The sequence below is a fragment of the Hemitrygon akajei genome, unplaced genomic scaffold (genome assembly GCF_048418815.1).
Source record: "Hemitrygon akajei unplaced genomic scaffold, sHemAka1.3 Scf000156, whole genome shotgun sequence".
NCBI lineage: Eukaryota > Metazoa > Chordata > Chondrichthyes > Myliobatiformes > Dasyatidae > Hemitrygon > Hemitrygon akajei.
In genome coordinates, this window is record NW_027332042.1 from 104087 (window position 1) to 125328 (window position 21242).

The 21242-nt window shown below is 52.4% G+C and overlaps 1 protein-coding gene across 2 annotated transcripts in view; it reads right to left on the bottom strand.

Moving 5' to 3' along the window:
* Nucleotides 1–12308, bottom strand: part of LOC140724058 (WD repeat-containing protein 74-like) — a 42770-nt gene extending 30462 nt beyond the window's left edge. For both annotated transcript variants that reach the window (XM_073038543.1, XM_073038542.1), the window contains exons 1-2: nt 12229–12308; nt 6716–6822 (exon numbers count right to left, since the gene is read on the bottom strand). In XM_073038543.1, the coding sequence (XP_072894644.1) occupies nt 6716–6822; nt 12229–12283 (162 nt within the window). In that variant the 5' untranslated portion in view covers nt 12284–12308. The remainder of the gene's footprint in view (nt 1–6715; nt 6823–12228) is intronic.
* Nucleotides 12309–21242: the final 8934 nt, after the last annotated feature.

Consider the following 21242-nt stretch of genomic DNA (forward strand, 5'->3'; position numbering starts at 1 on the left):
AGCTCTCAGGCTTCTGTGTCTCCTGCCCGACGGGAGGGGGGAAAGAGGGAATGCCCCAGGTGAGGCAGCAGATGAGTGGGGCAGGTTTTCGTGACGTGCTGAGCCGTGTCTAAAACTCTCTGCGGTTACGGACACAGCGGTCGCCCCAGCACGGTGCCTGCCACCCTCCACCGACGTCAACCTACGGCCTGCCACGCTGCTGGGTGGCCACGGAGTCCTCCCCCTCCCCTCCCTCGGCTGAGCCCGAAACAGCGAATCCTTATTCTCCTCCGCAGATGCTGCCTGACCTGCTGATCTCTCCTGGCATTTTGTGCGCCTTGCTCTGGGTTGCCAGTGTCTACAGAGCCTCCTGTTCTCGGGACATGTCTGACGGGGGGGAGGGGGGAAGACTCGGTGCCTGTTTCGACCCCAGGGACAGCACGGCACAGCAGGGGTCAGTGGATCAGGCTCAATCCCTGCCCCTTTCCGGACGGAGCTCCGCGCGGCCCCTCCGCCATTCCAGAGTCCGACAGCCGCGAGCAGTGTGACTCCCCGACGCACACCTCACTGAACGTGCAGTGCGCGGGAGAGGGCAGAACTGACCTCAGGAAACCAGGCGGCCACGGCACCTGACAGGGGGATCTCGTGTAGAACGTGCTCGTCAGAGCATCAAATGAAGAAGTCGATCTGTTGCAGCTCGATAAAACCAATAGACAGACAGACACTTCACTGACGCCAAAGGAAATCGCAGTGTCACAGCTGATCACAGATACACAAATAGCACAAGAGGAGTAAGAAAGAACAAAATTTAAGTTCCCACAAACAGTCCGACAGGAGGCGGTCATCACGTCCCCGGCTGCAGGTAAACTCATTACAGAGCCTAATGGCCGAGGGAACTTCACTCTTCGGAGCATCGCAGTTGTCTCAGTCTGTTACTAAGAGTGTTCCTCTGTTCAGCCAAGGAGCCATGCAGAGGGTGAGAAACACTGTCCAGAATTATCAGGATTTTCTATCGCAGACGCCAGTGTGTCCAGTTTGACTGTGAAAACAGGGCCAGCCTTTCTAATCAGTTTATCCAGTTATTAATGGCATCACCCATATTGATGCAATTGCCCCAGCATTGTGTTCAGTTCTGATCACCTCATTACAGGGTGCAGAGGAGATTCACCAGGATGCTGTCTGGATTAGAGAGGTTGCAGAGGAGATTCACCAGGATGCTGCCTGGATTAGAGAGGGTACAGAGGAGATTCACCAGGATGCTGTCTGGATTAGAGAGGGTGCAGAGGAGATTCACCAGGATGCTGTCTGGATTAGAGAGGGTGCAGAGGAGATTCACCAGGATGCTGTCTGGATTAGAGAGGGTGCAGAGGAGATTCACGAGGATGCTGTCTGGATTAGAGAGGGTGCAAAGGAGATTCACCAGGATGCTGTCTGGATTAGAGAGGGTGCAGAGGAGATTCACCAGGATGCTGTCTGGATTAGAGAGGTTGCAGAGGAGATTCACCAGGGTGCTGTCTGGATTAGAGAGGGTGCAGAGGAGATTCACCAGGATGCAGCCTGGATTAGAGAGGGTGCAGAGGAGATTCACCAGGATGCTGTCTGGATTAGAGAGGGTGCAGAGGAGATTCACCAGGATGCTGTCTGGATTAGAGAGGGTGCAGAGGAGATTCACGAGGATGCTGTCTGGATTAGAGAGGGTGCAGAGGAGATTCACCAGGATGCTGTCTGGATTAGAGAGGGTGCAGAGGAGATTCACCAGGATGCTGTCTGGATTAGAGAGGTTGCAGAGGAGATTCACCAGGGTGCTGTCTGGATTAGAGAGGGTGCAGAGGAGATTCACCAGGATGCAGCCTGGATTAGAGAGGGTGCAGAGGAGATTCACCAGGATGCTGTCTGGATTAGAGAGGGTGCAGAGGAGATTCACCAGGATGCTGTCTGGATTAGAGAGGGTGCAGAGGAGATTCACCAGGATGCTGTCTGGATTAGAGAGGGTGCAGAGGAGATTCACCAGGATGCAGCCTGGATTAGAGAGGGTGCAGAGGAGATTTACCAGGATGTAGCCTGGATTAGAGAGGGTGCCAAGGAGATTTACCAGGATGCTGTCTGGAATAGAGAGGGTGCAGAGGAGATTCACCAGGATGCTGCCTGGATTAGAGAGGGTGCGGAGGAGATTCACCAGGATGCTGTCTGGATTATAGAGGGTGCAGAGGAGATTCACCAGGATGCTGCCTGGATTAGAGAGGGTGCAGAGGAGATTCACCAGGATGCTGTCTGGATTAGAGAGGGTGCAGAGGAGATTCACCAGAATGCTGTCTGGATTAGAGAGGGTGCAGAGGAGATTTACCAGGATGCTGTCTGGATTAGAGAGGATGCAGAGGAGATTCACCAGGATGCTGTCTGGATTAGAGAGGGTGCAGAGGAGATTCACCAGGATGCTGCCTGGATTAGAGAGGGTGCAGAGGAGATTCACCAGTATGCTGCCTGGATCTGAGAGGGTGTGGAGGAGATTCACCAGGATGCTGCCTGGATTAGAGAGGGTGCAGAGGAGATTCACCAGGATGCTGCCTGGATTAGAGAGGGTACAGAGGAGATTCACCAGGATGCTGTCTGGATTAGAGAGGGTGCAGAGGAGATTCACCAGGATGCTGCCTGGATTAGAGAGGGTGTAGAGGAGATTCACCAGGATGCTGCCTGGATTAGAGAGGGTGCAGAGGAGATTCACCAGTATGCTGCCTGGATCTGAGAGGGTGTGGAGGAGATTCACCAGGATGCTGTCTGGATTAGAGAGGGTGCAGAGGAGATTCACCAGGATGCTGTCTGGATTAGAGAGGGTGCAGAGGAGATTCACCAGTATGCTGCCTGGATTAGAGAGGGTGCAGAGGAGATTCACCAGGATGCTGCCTGGATTAGAGAGGGTGCAGAGGAGATTCACCAGGATGCTGTCTGGATTAGAGAGGGTGCAGAGGAGATTCACCAGGATGCTGCCTGGATTAGAGAGGGGTGCAGAGGAGATTCACCAGGATGCTGTCTGGATTAGAGAGGGTGCAGAGGAGATTCACCAGTATGCTGCCTGGATTAGAGAGCGTGCAGAGGAGATTCACCAGGATGCTGCCTGGATTAGAGAGCGTGCAGAGGAGATTCACCAGGATGCTGTCTGGATTAGAGAGGGTGCAGAGGAGATTCACCAGGATGCTGTCTGGATTAGAGAGGGTGCAGAGGAGATTCACCAGGATGCTGCCTGGATTAGAGAGGGTGCAGAGGAGATTCACCAGGATGCTGTCTGGATTAGAGAGGGTGCAGAGGAGATTCACCAGGATGCTGTCTGGATTAGAGAGGGGTGCAGAGGAGATTCACCAGGATGCTGCCTGGATTAGAGAGGGTGCAGAGGAGATTCACCAGGATGCTGTCTGGATTAGAGAGGGTGCAGAGGAGATTCACCAGGATGCTGCCTGGATTAGAGAGGGTGCAGAGGAGATTCACCAGGATGCTGTCTGGATTAGAGAGGGTGCAGAGGAGATTCACCAGTATGCTGCCTGGATTAGAGAGGGTGCAGAGGAGATTCACCAGGATGCTGCCTGGATTAGAGAGGGTGCAGAGGAGATTCACCAGGATGCTGCCTGGATTAGAGAGGGTGCAGAGGAGATTCACCAGGATGCTGCCTGGATTAGAGAGGGTGCAGAGGAGATTTACCAGGATACTGTCTGGATTAGAGAGGGTGCAGAGGAGATTCACCAGGATGCTGCCTGGATTAGAGAGGGTGCAGAGGAGATTCACCAGGATGCTGTCTGGATTAGAGAGGGTGCAGAGGAGATTCACCAGGATGCTGTCTGGATTAGAGAGGATGCAGAGGAGATTCACCAGGATGCTGCCTGGATTAGAGAGGGTGCAGAGGAGATTCACCAGTATGCTGCCTGGATTAGAGAGGGTGCAGAGGAGATTCACCAGGATGCTGCCTGGATTAGAGAGGGTGCAGAGGAGATTCACCAGGATGCTGCCTGGATTAGAGAGGGTGCAGAGGAGATTCACCAGGATGCTGTCTGGATTAGAGAGGGTGCAGAGGAGATTCACCAGGATGCTGTCTGGATTAGAGAGGGTGCAGAGGAGATTCACCAGGATGCTGTCTGGATTAGAGAGGATGCAGAGGAGATTCACTAGGATGCTGTCTGGATTAGAGAGGGTGCAGAGGAGATTCACCAGGATGCTGTCTGGATTAGAGAGGGTGCAGAGGAGATTCACCAGGATGCTGTCTGGATTAGAGAGGGTGCAGAGGAGATTCACCAGGATGCTGTCTGGATTAGAGAGGATGCAGAGGAGATTCACCAGGATACTGTCTGGATTAGAGAGGGTGCAGAGGAGATTCACCAGGATGCTGTCTGGATTAGAGATGGTGCAGAGGAGATTCACCAGGATGCTGTCTGGATTAGAGAGGGTGCAGAGGAGATTCACCAGGATGCTGTCTGGATTAGAGAGGGTGCAGAGGAGATTCACCAGGATGCTGCCTGGATTAGAGAGGGTGCAGAGGAGATTCACCAGGATGCTGCCTGGATTAGAGAGGGTGCAGAGGAGATTCACCAGGATGCTGCCTGGATTAGAGAGGGTGCAGAGGAGATTCACCAGGATGCTGCCTGGATTAGAGAGGGTGCAGAGGAGATTCACCAGGATGCTGTCTGGATTAGAGAGGGTGCAGAGGAGATTCACCAGGATGCTGTCTGGATTAGAGAGGGTGCAGAGGAGATTCACTAGGATGCTGTCTGGATTAGAGAGGGTGCAGAGGAGATTCACCAGGATGCTGTCTGGATTAGAGAGGGTGCAGAGGAGATTCACCAGGATGCTGCCTGGATTAGAGAGGGTGCAGAGGAGATTCACCAGGATGCTGCCTGGATTAGAGAGGATGCAGAGGAGATTCACCAGTATGCTGCCTGGATTAGAGAGGGTGCAGAGGAGATTTACCAGGATGCTGTCTGGATTAGAGAGAGTGCAGAGGAGATTCACCAGGATGCTGCCTGGATTAGAGAGGGTGCAGAGGAGATTCACCAGGATGCTGCCTGGATTAGAGAGGGTGCAGAGGAGATTCACCAGGATGCTGTCTGGATTAGAGAGGGTGCAGAGGAGATTCACCAGGATGCTGCCTGGATTAGAGAGGGTGCAGAGGAGATTTACCAGGATGCTGTCTGGATTAGAGAGGGTGCAGAGGAGATTCACCAGGATGCTGTCTGGATTAGAGAGGGTGCAGAGGAGATTCACCAGGATGCTGTCTGGATTAGAGAGGGTGCAGAGGAGATTCACCAGGATGCTGTCTGGATTAGAGAGGATGCAGAGGAGATTCACCAGGATACTGTCTGGATTAGAGAGGGTGCAGAGGAGATTTACCAGGATGCTGTCTGGATTAGAGAGGGTGCAGAGGAGATTCACCAGGATGCTGTCTGGATTAGAGAGGGTGCAGAGGAGATTTACCAGGATGCTGTCTGGATTAGAGAGGGTGCAGAGGAGATTCACCAGGATGCTGTCTGGATTAGAGAGGGTGCAGAGGAGATTCACCAGGATGCTGCCTGGATTAGAGAGGGTGCAGAGGAGATTCACCAGGATGCTGTCTGGATTAGAGAGGATGCAGAGGAGATTCACCAGGATGCTGTCTGGATTAGAGAGGATGCAGAGGAGATTCACCAGGATACTGTCTGGATTAGAGAGGGTGCAGAGGAGATTTACCAGGATGCTGTCTGGATTTGAGAGGGTCCAGAGGAGATTCACCAGGATGCTGTCTGGATTAGAGAGGGTGCAGAGGAGATTTACCGGGATGCTGTCTGGATTAGAGAGGGTGCAGAGGAGATTCACCAGGATGCTTCCTGGATTAGAGAGGGTGCAGAGGAGATTCACCAGGATGCTGTCTGGATTAGAGAGGATGCAGAGGAGATTCACTAGGATGCTGATTAGAGGATATCTCTCGTGATGATAGGTTTTTATCTTGTATCTTTGGAGTGAATGGAAGGAAAAGCAGCTTGCTAGAGGACAAGCAGATAAGAGGGAAAGGTCGAGTAGACAGCCAAAGATTTTTTCCTAGGGTGGAAATGGATAATACGAGGGGGGCATAATTTTACTGTGATTGGAGGTAAGTACAGGGGGTCGCCAGAGGCTGTTTCGTCACACAGAGAGTAGTGGGTGTGTGGAATGCCTACTGAGGTGGTGCTTTCGATACATTAAGAGACAGATGATTTGAAAATGCTGGGTTAAGTAGGTTGGATCGGTCAGCACGGCGTTGTGGGCCGAGTGCCTGTGCTGTAAACACTGGCTGAGCCTGAGTTCCTCCAATGCAGAGCATGCTGATCTCTCTCTCTCTCACACACACACACTCTGACTCCAGCTTCGAGGGGGTTTCAGGTCTCCGGTTACCTCAGACTCCAGGGGGCTCTTTGACTGAGATGCAGAGCATGCTGATCTCTCTCTCTCTCTCTCACACACACACACTCTGACTCCAGCTTCGAGGGGGTTTCAGGAGAAGCCCAGTTCTCCGGTTATTCCAGGGGGCTCTTTGTCTGAGATGCAGAGCATGCTGATCTCTCTCACACACACACACACACACACACACACTCTGACTCCAGCTTCGAGGGGGTTTCAGGTCTCCGGTTACCTCAGACTCCAGGGGGCTCTTTGACTGAGATGCAGAGCATGCTGATCTCTCTCTCTCTCACACACACACACTCTGACTCCAGCTTCGAGGGGGTTTCAGGTCTCCGGTTACCTCAGACTCCAGGGGGCTCTCCCAGCACATGGCGCAGACCTCCTGGTCACGGCTCAGCACAGAAACGTCCGTGTAGTTGGCGGCCCGCTTCTTGTGAAGGTTGACGCCTAGGGAGAGGGCAGACGCGGGCATTAGTAAAAGTCAGGCTGTTCCCTGAGAGAAACGTCAACAGCGGCTCCCCTTACATGGGCTGAGGACACTTCCACTGCCAGGTCTGTGAGGGTGACTCACTCACCTACCCCCACAAAGCCAGAAATCCGGCCTCTGGCAATACGGCTTTCTGCTGACCTGCGTTTGACCCAAATCCCTCTGAGCCAGCGGTCTGTGGGCACGGACAAAAGAATTTCAGTTCACTAACCCTGAACTGAAATTTATTATCTCCTTCGGTGATGAGAACAGACATGAAAGCACAGTAGCAATAGCCCTACCTGTGACTGGTGTGGGACTGAAGACGCACATATATATGGTAGCGTGATATTAATACGCAGCAGCCTCTCTGGACTCTGGATTGGGGATTGCCAAACATTATGTGGATTTTCTGGTGTAGTCTGTTTTGTCATGTGCTTTTGTGATATCATTCTGGAGGAACGTTGTTTCATTTTTTAACTGCATTGCAGTTGTGGTTTCTAAATGACAATAAACCGAGGTTCAATTCAAATCAATATTACTAGATCAAAAATGTGGGTTTTTTTGACAATATTTTGATAACAGGTTGCTTTTGTAATCCTGTGTATTTTATTTGCTTCTGGGCTTCACCGGACTGCCAAATGGATCGATGGCATTAAAAAGGTTAAGAATCCTGATCTAAAGCTTTACTATCGATGTACTTGTCCAAACACTGTAAATATACCCACCCGTACCCCTTCCTCTGTCAGCTCGTCCCATATACCCCCCCCCCCTTGCCCTCAGGGTCCCTTTAAATCTTTCACTGCTCACTTTAAACTCAATGATTCAGGAACAGCTTCTTCCCCTCTGACGTCCAATTTCTGAATGGAAGTCGAGCCTCACTGCTCCTTTTTACAAACTTCTCACTGAAATTTAACATTACGTAATGCTGCCGCAGAGCAACAAACTTCACCACGTAGGCTGGTAATATTAAACCTGATGCAGATCGATCCCCCTCCCCCGGGGAAGAGTGCGCTATCCACTTTACCTGTGCCCGGGTCCACGGACCCCTTGTTCAATGGTATTGGTCCATGGCATAAGAAAGATTGGGAACCCCTGACCCAAGGTCACCCCTCGGCCTCTGTCGCTGCAGGAAAGAGTCCCAGCCTTTCTCTATCTCCAGTAATATCTTTTGTGCACCTTTCCCAATGTACTGGCATCCTTCCTGTACACAGAACCCCAAGTCTGGTCGCACAAGCTGCAACAAGACCACACAATTCATGTACCCAATGCCTTGAATACTGAAGGCAGACACCTCCTTCTCCAGCAGCTGTTGCCGAACACGTACCCGAATCCCAAAGTCCGCACTCCCCAGTGGCCTCATTCCCTGTGAAAGTCTTCACTGAACAAAACCCAATACCTCGCATGGCTCCGCGCTAAACTCCACCTGCCATAACTTGGCCCGTGTCCAGTTCATCTAGGTCCTCTATTACTACACTCATAAATTTCTACAGATGTACTGCGGAAAGCATTCTAACTGGCTGCATCACCGTCTGGTGTTGGGGTGGAGGAGAGGCACAGGATCGCAAAAAGCTACAGGAAGTTGTAAACTCAGTCAGCTCCATCTTGGGCACCGGGCTCCCCAACATCCAGAACATCTTCGAGGAGCGATCCCTCAAGACGGCAGTGTCCATCATCAAGGACCCCCATCAGCATCTTCTCATTGCTACCATAAGGGAGGGGGTACAGGAGCTTGAAGACACACACTCAGCGATTCAGGAACAGCTTCTTCCCCTCTGCCATCAGGGAGGAGGTACAGGAGCCTGAAGGCACACACAGCGATTCAGGAACAGCTTCTTCCCCTCTGCCGTCAGGGAGGAGGTACAGGAGCCTGAAGACACACACTCAACGATTCAGGAACAGCTTCTTCCCCTCTGCCATCAGGGAGGAGGTACAGGAGCCTGAAGACACACACTCAGCGATTCAGGAACAGCTTCTTCCCCTCTGCCGTCAGGGAGGAGGTACAGGAGCCTGAAGACACACACTCAGCGATTCAGGAACAGCTTCTTCCCCTCTGCCGTCAGGGAGGAGGTACAGGAGCCTGAAGACACACACTCAACGATTCAGGAACAGCTTCTTCCCCTCTGCCATCAGGGAGGAGGTACAGGAGCCTGAAGACACACACACAGCGATTCAGGAACAGCTTCTTCCCCTCTGCCGTCAGGGAGGAGGGTACAGGAGCCTGAAGACACACACTCAGCGATTCAGGAACAGCTTCTTCCCCTCTGCCGTCAGGGAGGAGGTACAGGAGCCTGAAGACACACACTCAATGATTCAGGAACAGCTTCTCCCCCTCTGCCATCAGGGAGGAGGTACAGGAGCCTGAAGACACACACTCAACGATTCAGGAACAGCTTCTCCCCCTCTGCCATCAGGGAGGGGGTACAGGAGCCTGAAGACACACACTCAACAATTCAGGAACAGCTTCTTCCCCTCTGCCATCAGGGAGGAGGTACAGGAGCCTGAAGACACACACTCAACGATTCAGTGACAGCTTCTCCCCCTCTGCCATCAGGGAGGAGGTACAGGAGCCTGAAGACACACACTCAACAATTCAGGAACAGCTTCTTCCCCTCTGCCATCAGGGAGGAGGTACAGGAGCCTGAAGACACACACACAGCGATTCAGGAACAGCTTCTTCCCCTCTGCCGTCAGGGAGGAGGGTACAGGAGCCTGAAGACACACACTCAGCGATTCAGGAACAGCTTCTTCCCCTCTGCCGTCAGGGAGGAGGTACAGGAGCCTGAAGACACACACTCAATGATTCAGGAACAGCTTCTCCCCCTCTGCCATCAGGGAGGAGGTACAGGAGCCTGAAGACACACACTCAACGATTCAGGAACAGCTTCTCCCCCTCTGCCATCAGGGAGGGGGTACAGGAGCCTGAAGACACACACTCAACAATTCAGGAACAGCTTCTTCCCCTCTGCCATCAGGGAGGAGGTACAGGAGCCTGAAGACACACACTCAACGATTCAGCGACAGCTTCTCCCCCTCTGCCATCAGGGAGGAGGTACAGGAGCCTGAAGACACACACTCAACAATTCAGGAACAGCTTCTTCCCCTCTGCCATCAGGGAGGAGGTACAGGAGCCTGAAGACACACACTCAACGATTCAGCGACAGCTTCTTCCCCTCTGCCATCTGATTTCTGAATGGACAGGGAACTCGTGAACACTACCTCAGTATTTTCACCCTCTCTCTCTCTTTTTGCTCAAGCTAGGGACTCACTTTCAAGGACTCCATCTCATGTTCGCATAGTTAATGCTTATTTATTTATTGTTGTGTTGGCACAGTGTGTTGTCTCTGGTTGAACGCCCCAGTTACGGTTATTCTGAGTACGTCCACACGAGAATGAATGAATCTCAGGCTTGTATATGGTGGCAAGTATTATGTACTTCAATAATAAATTTACCTTAAACTCCACTTGCCACGTCTTGGCCCAGTTCCCCAGCCCGCCTTGGATTACAGTTACTTGTTAACCATTGCTGGGCTGGGGTGCAGCTTCCAAAGTTCAATCGTCTGGGCGGCGGTGTGGAGATGTAAGGGGCTCCTTCCCTCCACTAGCTTGAAGGTCACCCTTGGGCAAAGTGCAGCACCTGCTTACCCCTCTCCCACCCCATCAGGGTCACGCCTGGTTCCCTCACAAGCACGTGGCACCAGTCTGATCTCGAGACTGCAGTTTGCTAAACTTCTTGGTTTGCTTCACTTTTTGCGTAATTTACTCGTGATTTGTTTTTCCTGAGAATGTTGTGTCTCTGACGCTATGTAGCTGTGCTGCGGTGAGGTAGGTTTTCCACTGCACCCCTGTGTGTATTTCTAAGTACATGTATTTTCAAAGTCTGTATACAGAATGCAACCTTGTGATTCGTCTCCTTGCGGGCAGCCGTGAAACAAAGAAACACTGAACTGTTTAAGGAGCAACCCCACAGGACAAAGACGATCAAACACTCAGTGTGTGAAAAGGAACAGATCATGCAAGCATTAAATATGAACATGAAATGCAGTCCTCACTGCCGCAATCGGCCGACGGCCTTCTGCATTTGACAAGAGGCTGGATAGACGTTGACGTCCTGCTTTTTAAACCTGCCTGACACCGGACACTGACTATTCATCCCGTCGTCCAGCTTCCACACCCCTCCCCCTCACTCAGCACCCTCCAGAAACTTCCAGTAACCGCATCCCCAACTCCGACAGATCCCCTCCCCTCACTTTCTCCCTTTCCTGCTTTGTGAATGATCCCCTTCCTCTCCCCGACCAAATCGATTCCCCTCTCCACCCCCTCAACACTCACCCCTATCTCCCTCCCTCAACACTCCGATATCCTCCTCACCCCCCATCTCCCCTCCCTCTCCACCCCCTCAATACTCACCCCTATCTCCCCTCCCTCAACACTCCGATATCCTCCTCACCCCCATCTCCCCTCCCTCTCCACCCCCTCAACACTCACCCCTATCTCCCCTCCCTCTCCACCCCCTCAACACACCCCTATCTCCCCTCCCTCAACACTCCGATATCCTCCTCACCCCCCATCTCCCCTCCCTCTCCACCCCCTCAACACTCACCCCATCTCCCCTCCCTCCGATACCCTCCTCACCCCCATCTCCCCTCCCTCTCCACCCCCTCAACACACCCCTATCTCCCCTCCCTCAACACTCCGATATCCTCCTCACCCCCCATCTCCCCTCCCTCTCCACCCCCTCAACACTCACCCCATCTCCCCTCCCTCCGATACCCTCCTCACCCCCATCTCCCCTCCCTCTCCACCCCCTCAACACACCCCTATCTCCCCTCCCTCAACACTCCGATGCCCTCCTCACCCCCCCATCAACACTCACCCCTATCTCCCCTCCCTCAACACTCCGATATCCTCCTCACCCCCCATCTCCCCTCCCTCTCCACCCCCTCAACACTCACCCCATCTCCCCTCCTCACCCCCCCATCAACACTCACCCCATCTCCCCTCCCTCTCCACCCCCTCAACACTCACCCCATCTCCCCTCCCTCTCCACCCCCTCAACACTCACCCCTATCTCCCCTCCCTCAACACTCCGATGCCCTCCTCACCCCCCCATCAACACTCACCCCTATCTCCCCTCCCTCAACACTCCGATGCCCTCCTCACCCCCCCATCAACACTCACCCCTATCTCCCCTCCCTCAACACTCCGATACCCTCCTCACCCCCCATCTCCCCTCCCTCTCCACCCCCTCAACACTCACCCCATCTCCCCTCCCTCAACACTCCGATGCCCTCCTCACCCCCCCATCAACACTCACCCCTATCTCCCCTCCCTCCTACCCTCCTATTCTCACTCCATCTCCTCCTGCCCTCCCAAGACACTCGAACCTTTGAGAACTCCCGTTTCTGCTCCGATCCAAACGTGGTTCCACCGCGCCGCCATCTTCCCCCCTGTGTGCACCGGCACGATCAGTCCGGCCGGACAACCTCCGCCGGTGCACTTCGGTTCCGGGCTCCGCCAGTTCCGCCGTCTGCACGGAGCGGCGGGGACCGATATGTCCGCTCAACCCTCCCGGGCGGCGTCAAAAACCCTCGCTGGGATCTCTCTGCGCGCCGTGGGGCAGAGGTTTGGTCCAGGCAGAGATCCAGCTCACACTCTGATGGAAGGGTTTCGAGTCAATGCCAGCTCTCCCTTATTGAACTCCTGTTCCACAAATAAAATTCCTGCCGGTTCCCGATGGGCTGAAGGGTCTTCTTTCCGTGCTGTGTACCTCTGCACTTCTTTCAATGTCTCAGAACTGGATTAACCCTGTGAACAATCCCGCCCCCTCCCCACATTCTCCTCAGCTCTGCGCCCGGAGGAGAGTGATGTGCGAGGGAGGCGGAGGAGAAACCCACGAGGTGACAGGGAGATCGTGAAAACTCCAAAAACACACACAGTGCCGGAGCTCGGCATCCAAACCACTGCACTTTCTGCGCCAGTGAGTAACACCACTTCTCCACACCAAACTTACAGCAGACTCGCAGATTGACGTGAAATATGTAAGCTGGCACAGTACCTTCTGCCCAGCATGTCCCTGCTAGCCCTTTCACCCATTCACACTACTCCCGCTTACTTAGGTTAATACTTCCCTGCATATGAGTCTCCCAAACACAGCGATGCCATCGCCCCCCCTCCCTGTGTGAACACAAACTCCACAAGGAAGTTCGCCACTGCCCTCTATTTCCATCGGCAACTCCCCTGCCCGAGACCGCGAGGGTCGTGGACACAGCTGAGCACATCACGGAAACCAGCCACCCCTCTACGGGCTCCGGCTACACTTCCCATGCGCGGGCACTCAGAGAGTGGTTGGTGCGTGGAATGCACTGTCTGAGTCAGTGGTGGAGGCAGACACACCAGTGAAGTTTAAGAGACTACTAGACAGGTATATGGAGGAATTTAAGGTGGTGGGAGGTAGGGTTTAAGGATCAGCAGAACTTTGTGGGCCAAAGGGCCTGTACTGTGCTGTACTATTCCATGTTCCATGTTAAAGCACCAGACGTTCCCTCTTCGCCCCCTCCCATCGGGCGGAAGATACGTCCCACCAGGCTGGAGGACAGCGTCTGTTATCAGACTCTTGTACGAGAAGATGCATGCGTGGCCTCACGATCTACCTCGCTATGGTCTTGCACTTTATCGTGTATCTGTACTGTACTGCACTTTCTCCATAATTTTACACTTTATTCTACATTGTTATATTTGCATATTTAATAACATGCACTATTACAGGAAATCCTACAGCAACAGTGGAACTGGCCCAGTCCATCTCGGGTAAACCCTTCCCAACCATTGAACACATCCACACAAACCACTGTTGTAGAAACTCAGCATGCATCATCAGGGACCCCCACCACCCAGGACATGCTCTCTTCTCACTGCTGCCATCAGGATAAAGGTACAGGAGCCTCAGGACCCACACCACCAGGTTCAGGAACAGTTATTACCCCTCAACCATCAGGCTCCTGAATCAGAGGGGATAAACACCATGCCCCATCACTGAAATATCCCTACAACCTATGGACTCACTTTCAAAGACGCTCCATCTCACATTCTCAATATTTATCGCTTAGTCACTGATGATTATTATTTCATTTGCACAGTTTGTTGTCTTTTGAACACTGGTTGAATGCCCAAGTTCGTGCGGTCCAGCATTGATTATATTATTGATATTATTCTAAAATGAGTTTATTGAAAATGCCGAGATTCTCAGGATTGTATGTAGTGACAAATATACTTTGATAATACCTTTACTTCCCCACTCATCATTCCCAGTCTCTGTCACTATTCCCCCTCTCCCTCCTCCGTCTGTCCATCACTCCCCCTCAGCTCCCCACCCATCCCCTCCCAGTCTCTGTCTCTATTCCCACTCTCCCTCCTCCCTCTGTCCATCACACCCCCTCACCTCCCCACCCATCCCCTCCCAGAACCTGTCACTATTCCCACTCTCCCTCCTCCGTCTGTCCATCACCCCCTCACCTCCCCACCCATCCCCTCCGTCTCTGTCTCTATACCCACTCTCCCCCATCCCTTGTTCGTCACTCCCCCTCACCTCCCCACCCAGTCTGTCACTATTCCCACTCTCCCCTCCTCCGTCTGTCCATCACTCCCCCCCACCTCCCCACCCATCCCCTCCCAATCTGTCAATGTTCCCACTCTCCCCTCCTCCGTCTGTCCATCACTCCCCCTCTCCTCCCCACCCATCCCCTCCCAGTCCCTGTCACTATTCCCACTCTCCCCTCCTCCGTCTATCCATCACTCCCCCTCACCTCCCCAGCCATCCCCTCCCAGTCTCTGTCACTATTCCCACTCTCCCCTCCTCCGTCTGTCCATCACTCCCCCTCACCTCCCCACCCATCCCCTCCCAGTCTCTGTCACTATTCCCACTCTCCCTCCTCTGTCTGTCCATCACTCCCCCTCACCTCCCCACCCATCCCCTCCCAGTCTCTGTCACTATTCCCACTCTCCCTCCATCTGTCCATCACTCCCCCTCACCTCCCCACCCATCCCCTCCCAGTCTCTGTCACTATTCCCACTCTCCCTCCTCCGTCTGACCATCACTCCCCCTCACCTCCCCACCCATCCCCTCCCAGTCTCTGTCACTATTCCCACTCTCCCTCCTCTGTCTGTCCGTCACTTCCCCTCACCTCCCCACCCATCCCCTCCCAGTCTCTGTCACTATTCCCACTCTCCCTCCTCCATCTGTCCATCACTCCCCCTCACCTCCCCACCCATCACCACCCAGTCTCTGTCACTATTCGCACTCTCCCTCCTCCGTCTGACCATCACTCCCCCTCACCTCCCCACCCATCCCCTCTCAGTCTCTGTCACTATTCCCACTCTCCCTCCTCCGTCTGTCCATCACTCCCCCTCACCTCCCCACCCAGTCTCTGTCACTATTCCCACTCTCCCTCCTCCATCTGTCCATCACTCCCCCTCACCTCCCCACCCATCCCCTCCCAGTCTCTGTCACTATTCCCACCCTCCCTCCTCCGTCTGTCCATCACTCCCCCTCACCTCCCCACCCATCCCCTCCCAGTCTCCGTCACTATTCCCAATCTCCCTCCTCCGTCTGTCCATCACTCCCCCTCTCCTCCCCACCCATCCCCTCCCAGTCTCTGTCACTATTCCCACTCTCTCTCCTCCGTCTGTCCATCACTCCCCCTCACCTCCCCACCCATCCCCTCCCAGTCTCTGTCACTATTCCCACTCTCCCTCCTCCGTCTGTCCATCACTCCCCCTCACCTCCCCACCCATCCCCTCCCAGTCTCTGTCACTATTCCCACTCTCCCTCCTCCGTCTGTCCATCACTCCCCTTCACCTCCCCACCATCCCCTCCCAGTCTCTGTCTCTATTCCCACTCTCCCCTCCTCCGTCTGTCCATCACTCCCCCTCACCTCCCCACCCATCCCCTCCCAGTCTCTGTCACTATTCCCACTCTCCCTCCTCCATCTGTCCATCACTCCCCCCCTCACCTCCCCACCCATCCCCTCCCAGTCTCTGTCACTATTCCCACTCTCCCTCCACCGTCTGTCCATCACTCCCCCTCACCTCCCCACCCATCCCCTCCCTGTCTCTGTCACTATTCCCACACTCCCACCTCCGTCTGTCCATCACTCCCCCTCACCTCCCCACCCATCCCCTCCCAGTCTCTGTCACTATTCCCACTCTCCCTCCACCGTCTGTCCATCACTCCCCCTCACCTCCCCACCCATCCCCTCCCAGTCTCTGTCACTATTCCCACTCTCCCTCCTCCATCTGTCCATCACTCCCCCCCTCACCTCCCCACCCATCCCCTCCCAGTCTCTGTCACTATTCCCACTCTCCCTCCTCCATCTGTCCATCACTCCCCCCCTCACCTCCCCACCCATCCCCTCCCTGTCTCTGTCACTATTCCCACTCTCCCTCCTCTGTCTGTCCATCACTCCCCTTCACCTGAATTGGTTATTTACATCCTTCACATAAGTGAGGAGTAAATCTCTTCAGGTTATGTCAGGTTATGTGCAACTTGTAGTAATGTATTATAAATATAACATTGAAATACAAGTTGTGTCAGCATGAATGAATCGGTCTGATGGCCTGGTGGAAGGAGCTGTCCCGGAGCCTGTTGGCCGTGGCGTTTATGCTGCGGTACCGTTTCCAGGATGGCAGCTGCTGGAACAGTTTGTGGTTGGGGTGACTCGAGACTCCCTGTGGGCCCTTTTTCACCACAGGGCTGGTGTGTGCAGACCACGTGAGATCATCGGTGATGTGGATGCCAAGGAACGTAAAGCTGTTCACCCTCTCAACCCCAGATCCATTGATGTTTAGAGGGGTTAGCCCGTCTCCATTCCTCATGTAGTCCACCACCAGCTCCTTTGTTTCTGCGACATTGAGGGAGAGGTTGTTTTTCTTGACACCACTGTGTCAGGGTGATGACTTTTCACTAGGCTGCCTCTTTGAGTTAAGGTCAATCAGCGTTGTGTCATCAGCAAATTTAATTAGCAGATTGGAGCTGTGGGTGGTGACACAGTCATAGGTAGACAGTACAGAGATTATATGAGGAGGCTTTGTACACAGCCCCGAGGGACACCTGTGTCGAGGGGCAGAGGTGAGGGAGCCCACTCTTACCAGCGATCTAACAGGAAGTTCAGGATCCAGCTGGACAAGGCCGAGGTCTCTGAGCTTCTTTAGGAGCTTGGAGGGTATTCACCTTTAACCCATGACCTCTATTGGAGGGTATTCACCTTTAACCCATGACCTCTATTTGTAGTCCCACCCAGCCTCAGTGGAGAAAAACCTGCTTGCATTTATCCTATCTATATCCCTCATGATTTTGGATACCTCAATCAAATCTCCTCTCAATCTTCTACATTCCAGTGAATAATTCTAACCTGTTCAATATTTCTTTATAATTCAGGTCCTCCAGTCCCAGCAACATCTTTGTAAATTTTCTCTGTGCTCTTTCAACCTTATTTACATCTTTCCTGTAGGTAGGTGACCAAAACTGCACACAGTACTTCAAGTTAGGCATCACCAACGTCAACATAACATCCCATCTCCTGTACTCAGTAGTAGAGGTGACACTTCACCTGTGAGTCTTCGGGGCCACCTACTGTATCTGGTGCGCCCAGCGTGGCCTTCCACAAGACCCGACGTAGCTTAGGAGACTACTTCTCCACAAAGAGTGGGATCTCCCAGTTCGATACTACCTCCCATTCCCGTTTCTCAATCCATGGCCTTCTGCGCTGCCACAATGAGGCCATACTCAGGTTGGAGGAGAAACCCCTCATATTCCGTCTGGGTAGCCTCCAACCCGATGGCATGAACATTGATTTCTTAAACTTCTGGTAATACCCCTCTTCAACTTCTGCCATTCCATTTTCCCTCACTCACCATATCTCGTTGCCTCCCTATCACCTCCTTTTGGTGCTCCTCCTCCACTTCCCTCCATGGTCTTCTGTCCCCTTCTCCAGACCTTTCTTTCACCAACTTCCCAAATTTTTACTTCACTCCTCCCCTTCTCCCAGTTTCACCTATCACCAACCATCTTGTACTTCTTCCTTTCTTCCCCCACCTTCTCTTCATTTCCAGTCCTGATGAAAGGTCTCGGCCCAAAACTCTTTCCCCAGATGCTGCCTGGCCTGCTGAGTTTCTCTGGTATTTTGTGTGCAGCTCCTGTACTCAGTATTTTGATTTATAAAGGCCACTGTGGCAAAGGCGTTCGTTATGATCCTACCTACCTGTGACGCCACTTTCAATGAGTTACAGCTTTGTTCTACGGCAGTCCTCAGTGTTCTTGCCCTACCCTGGTGTGTCCTCCCAAAGTGCAACACTTGGCTGCATTAACTTCCATCTCAGTCCGTTTTCCCGGCTGGTTCAGATCCTGCTGCAAGCTTTGATGGTCTTCCTCGCCATCCACTAGAACCCCAATCTTGGTTTTATGCACAAATTTGCTGATCCGGTTAACCACATTAACCATCCAGATCATTGATGGAGATGACAAACAACAATGGACCCAGCACCGATCCCTACGGCACCCCACTAGTCACAGGCCTCCAGTCAGAGAGATAACTGTCCACTACCACTTTCTGGCTTCTCCCACAAAGTCAATGTCTAATTAATTTTACTACTTCATCTTGAATGCTGAGAGAGTGAACCTTCTTGAACAACCTCCCATGTGGGACCTTGTCAAAGGCCTTACTAAAGTCCATGTAGACAACATCCACTGCCTTGCCTTCATCAACTTTCTTGGGGAATTCTGTAATATTAGACATGACTTACCAGGCACAAAATCAGTCCCTGTCTATCCGAATACTCACATATCCAATAACTTTCCCACAACTGATGTTTGGCCCAGCAACCTACAATTTCCTGGCTTAATCTTAGAGCCCTTCTTAAACAACAGAACATTGGCTATCCTCTAACCGTCCAGCACCTCACCTGTGGCTAAGGATGTTTTAAGTATCTCTGCACAGGGTCAGAGGGAACACCTTGAGTAATTGCCTCAGGACAGCAAATACCACCGCCCCCCCCCCCCCCCCCGATCTGTAGTCTGTGTCGGGTCCATGGCATTGCTGCTGTTTCACCTCCCGCTCAAGGATCCTATGTCCATCTCCCGCGTAAATTCTATTTTGGCTCCACGCATGGACTACCACTCTGATCTTCCGGAGGACCAATTTTGTCCCTCACAATCATTTTGCTCTTAAAACATCTCCAGAAGCCCTTAGGAACATAGCATTGAAAATTTCACCTTTGAAGACCTCCCACATACACCTTTGAGAGAAAACAGTGCACATTTGCCAGATCCTTTCTGATATCATCAGAATTGGCCTTTCTCCAATCTGGAATCTCAACCCACGAACCAGACCTATTCTTTTCCATAATTACCTTGAAACTAATGGCTTTATGATCATTAGATGCAAAGTGTTCTCCTACACAAACTTCTGTCACCCGTTCTGTCTCATTCCCTGATAGATCTAGTATCGCATTCTCTCTAGTTGGGACTTCTAAGTGGTGATTAAGGAAACTGGGATGGCGAAGACTCTTGCACCTGTCACCAGGATTCTCCTTTACCTGGAACTCTGCACTGTTGTCTGCTTCGCCTCGCTCTCCATTACTGTGTTAAAATTCATTTCACAACTTGGGGACTCACTTTTAAAGACTCTACATCTCAATATTTTCAGTGTATCATTTATTTTTGTATTTGTAGTTTGCCTGCTTTTCAATATCGGTTGTTTGTCAGTCTTTGCGTGTCACTTTTCATTTATTGCATTTCCTTGTTCTACTGTGGATGCCTGGAAGAAAATGAATCTCAGGGTAGTATATAAAGGACATATTGGTACTTTGATGATAAATTCACTTTGAAATGGACAAATTCAGGGTGGCGGTGGGGCAGACTTTTCTGGGTTGTGGTTCATGGGGCATCGCTGGGATGGGGTTGCAGGAACAGAAACAGCACCAGGCAGCGGGTTCAGCTCCCACTGGACACACAGCCGACAGCAGAGGCTGAAATCTGGTGCTAAAAGGTCCATTTCTGCGTTCTTGTTCTTCCGGACTCAGGGTACAGTGTCAAAGCCGGTACCGACTGTCTGATGCCCGCTCCTACTCTTCGGGCGAGCACAGGAGAGAAGCAATTTCCCGCTGCCCCTCTCCGAGTGTTTGTGCAGGTTCCATCCTCGAAAACTATTTGTAACTCCCGAGTGTGAAAACAGGAGCGGTGACTAAGCTTCCCAGACAGCCAAAGGCGGGTAGTCCTATCCTAAACACAAAAGCTTCTGCAGATGCTGGAAAAAGCTAGAGGAACTCAGCAGGCCAGACAGCGTCTATGAAGAATACACAGACAACATTTTAGGCTACGACCCCTCCTCAAAAATCCTGATGAACGGTCTCGGCCTGAAACAATCTGTTTTGCGGCCTGTTCCACGCACCAATGAATGGTAAGAATTGGATGATTTGGCAGAAGAACTGGTGGGGGGGGGGGGGGGGTGGGGGGCAGGGTTGGATCTCTTCTGGGGAAGGTATAACAAGGACATGTTACTCCTGAACCTGAGGGGGCCAATATCCTTGCAGGCAGGTACGTTAGGGAGGGTTTAAACTAATTTGGCGGGGGGGGGGGGGGGGTGGTGGAGAATTGGAACCTGAGTGATAGGGTAGTTTGTAGACAATTAGATGTAATGTGAAGTGAGACTATGAGGAAGGAGGCAGATGACAGGCAAAATTGCAGTCTGTGGGATGAGTTAACGTGTGACAGGGGGTTACAGTCAAAAAGGATGAAGAATACAGGACCGGTGTTACACTTAAATTCAGGCATGATGTTATATGCGTCTCCCAATCATTGCTGAAAGAAGATCATAGTTAGGAGCTTAACCTCCAAGGATATACATTGTATTGAAAGGACAGGCAGGTAGGCAGAGGTAGAAAGAGGAGACATGGTATCAGAAGATGTAGAATCCTTCTGGGTCGAGTTAAGAAAATGATGGGAGTTACAGGCTTCCGAACAATGTGGATTACAAATTACGGGAATTAGAAAAAGGCATGTAAGAAGGACAATATTGTGATAGTCACAGGGATTTCAATGCGCAGGTGGATTGGGGAAACCGGGTTGGTGCTGGATTCCCAGCGGGAAAATGCCTACGAGACGGCACTTCGGAGCAACTTGTGGTTGAGCCGACAGTAATTCTGGATCGGGTGTTATGTAATGACCCAGATTTGATTAGGGAGCTTCAGGCAAGCTGCATTCACTCTGCAGTTTGGGAAGTAGAAGCGAAAACAGGGTTTGTCAGTCTCACGGTGGAGTAAATGGAAACACAGAGGCATAAGGCAGAGTTTATTGGAAGGGGAGGCTCTCGGGGATGATGGAAGAGAGAAGAGTGTGATATTGGAT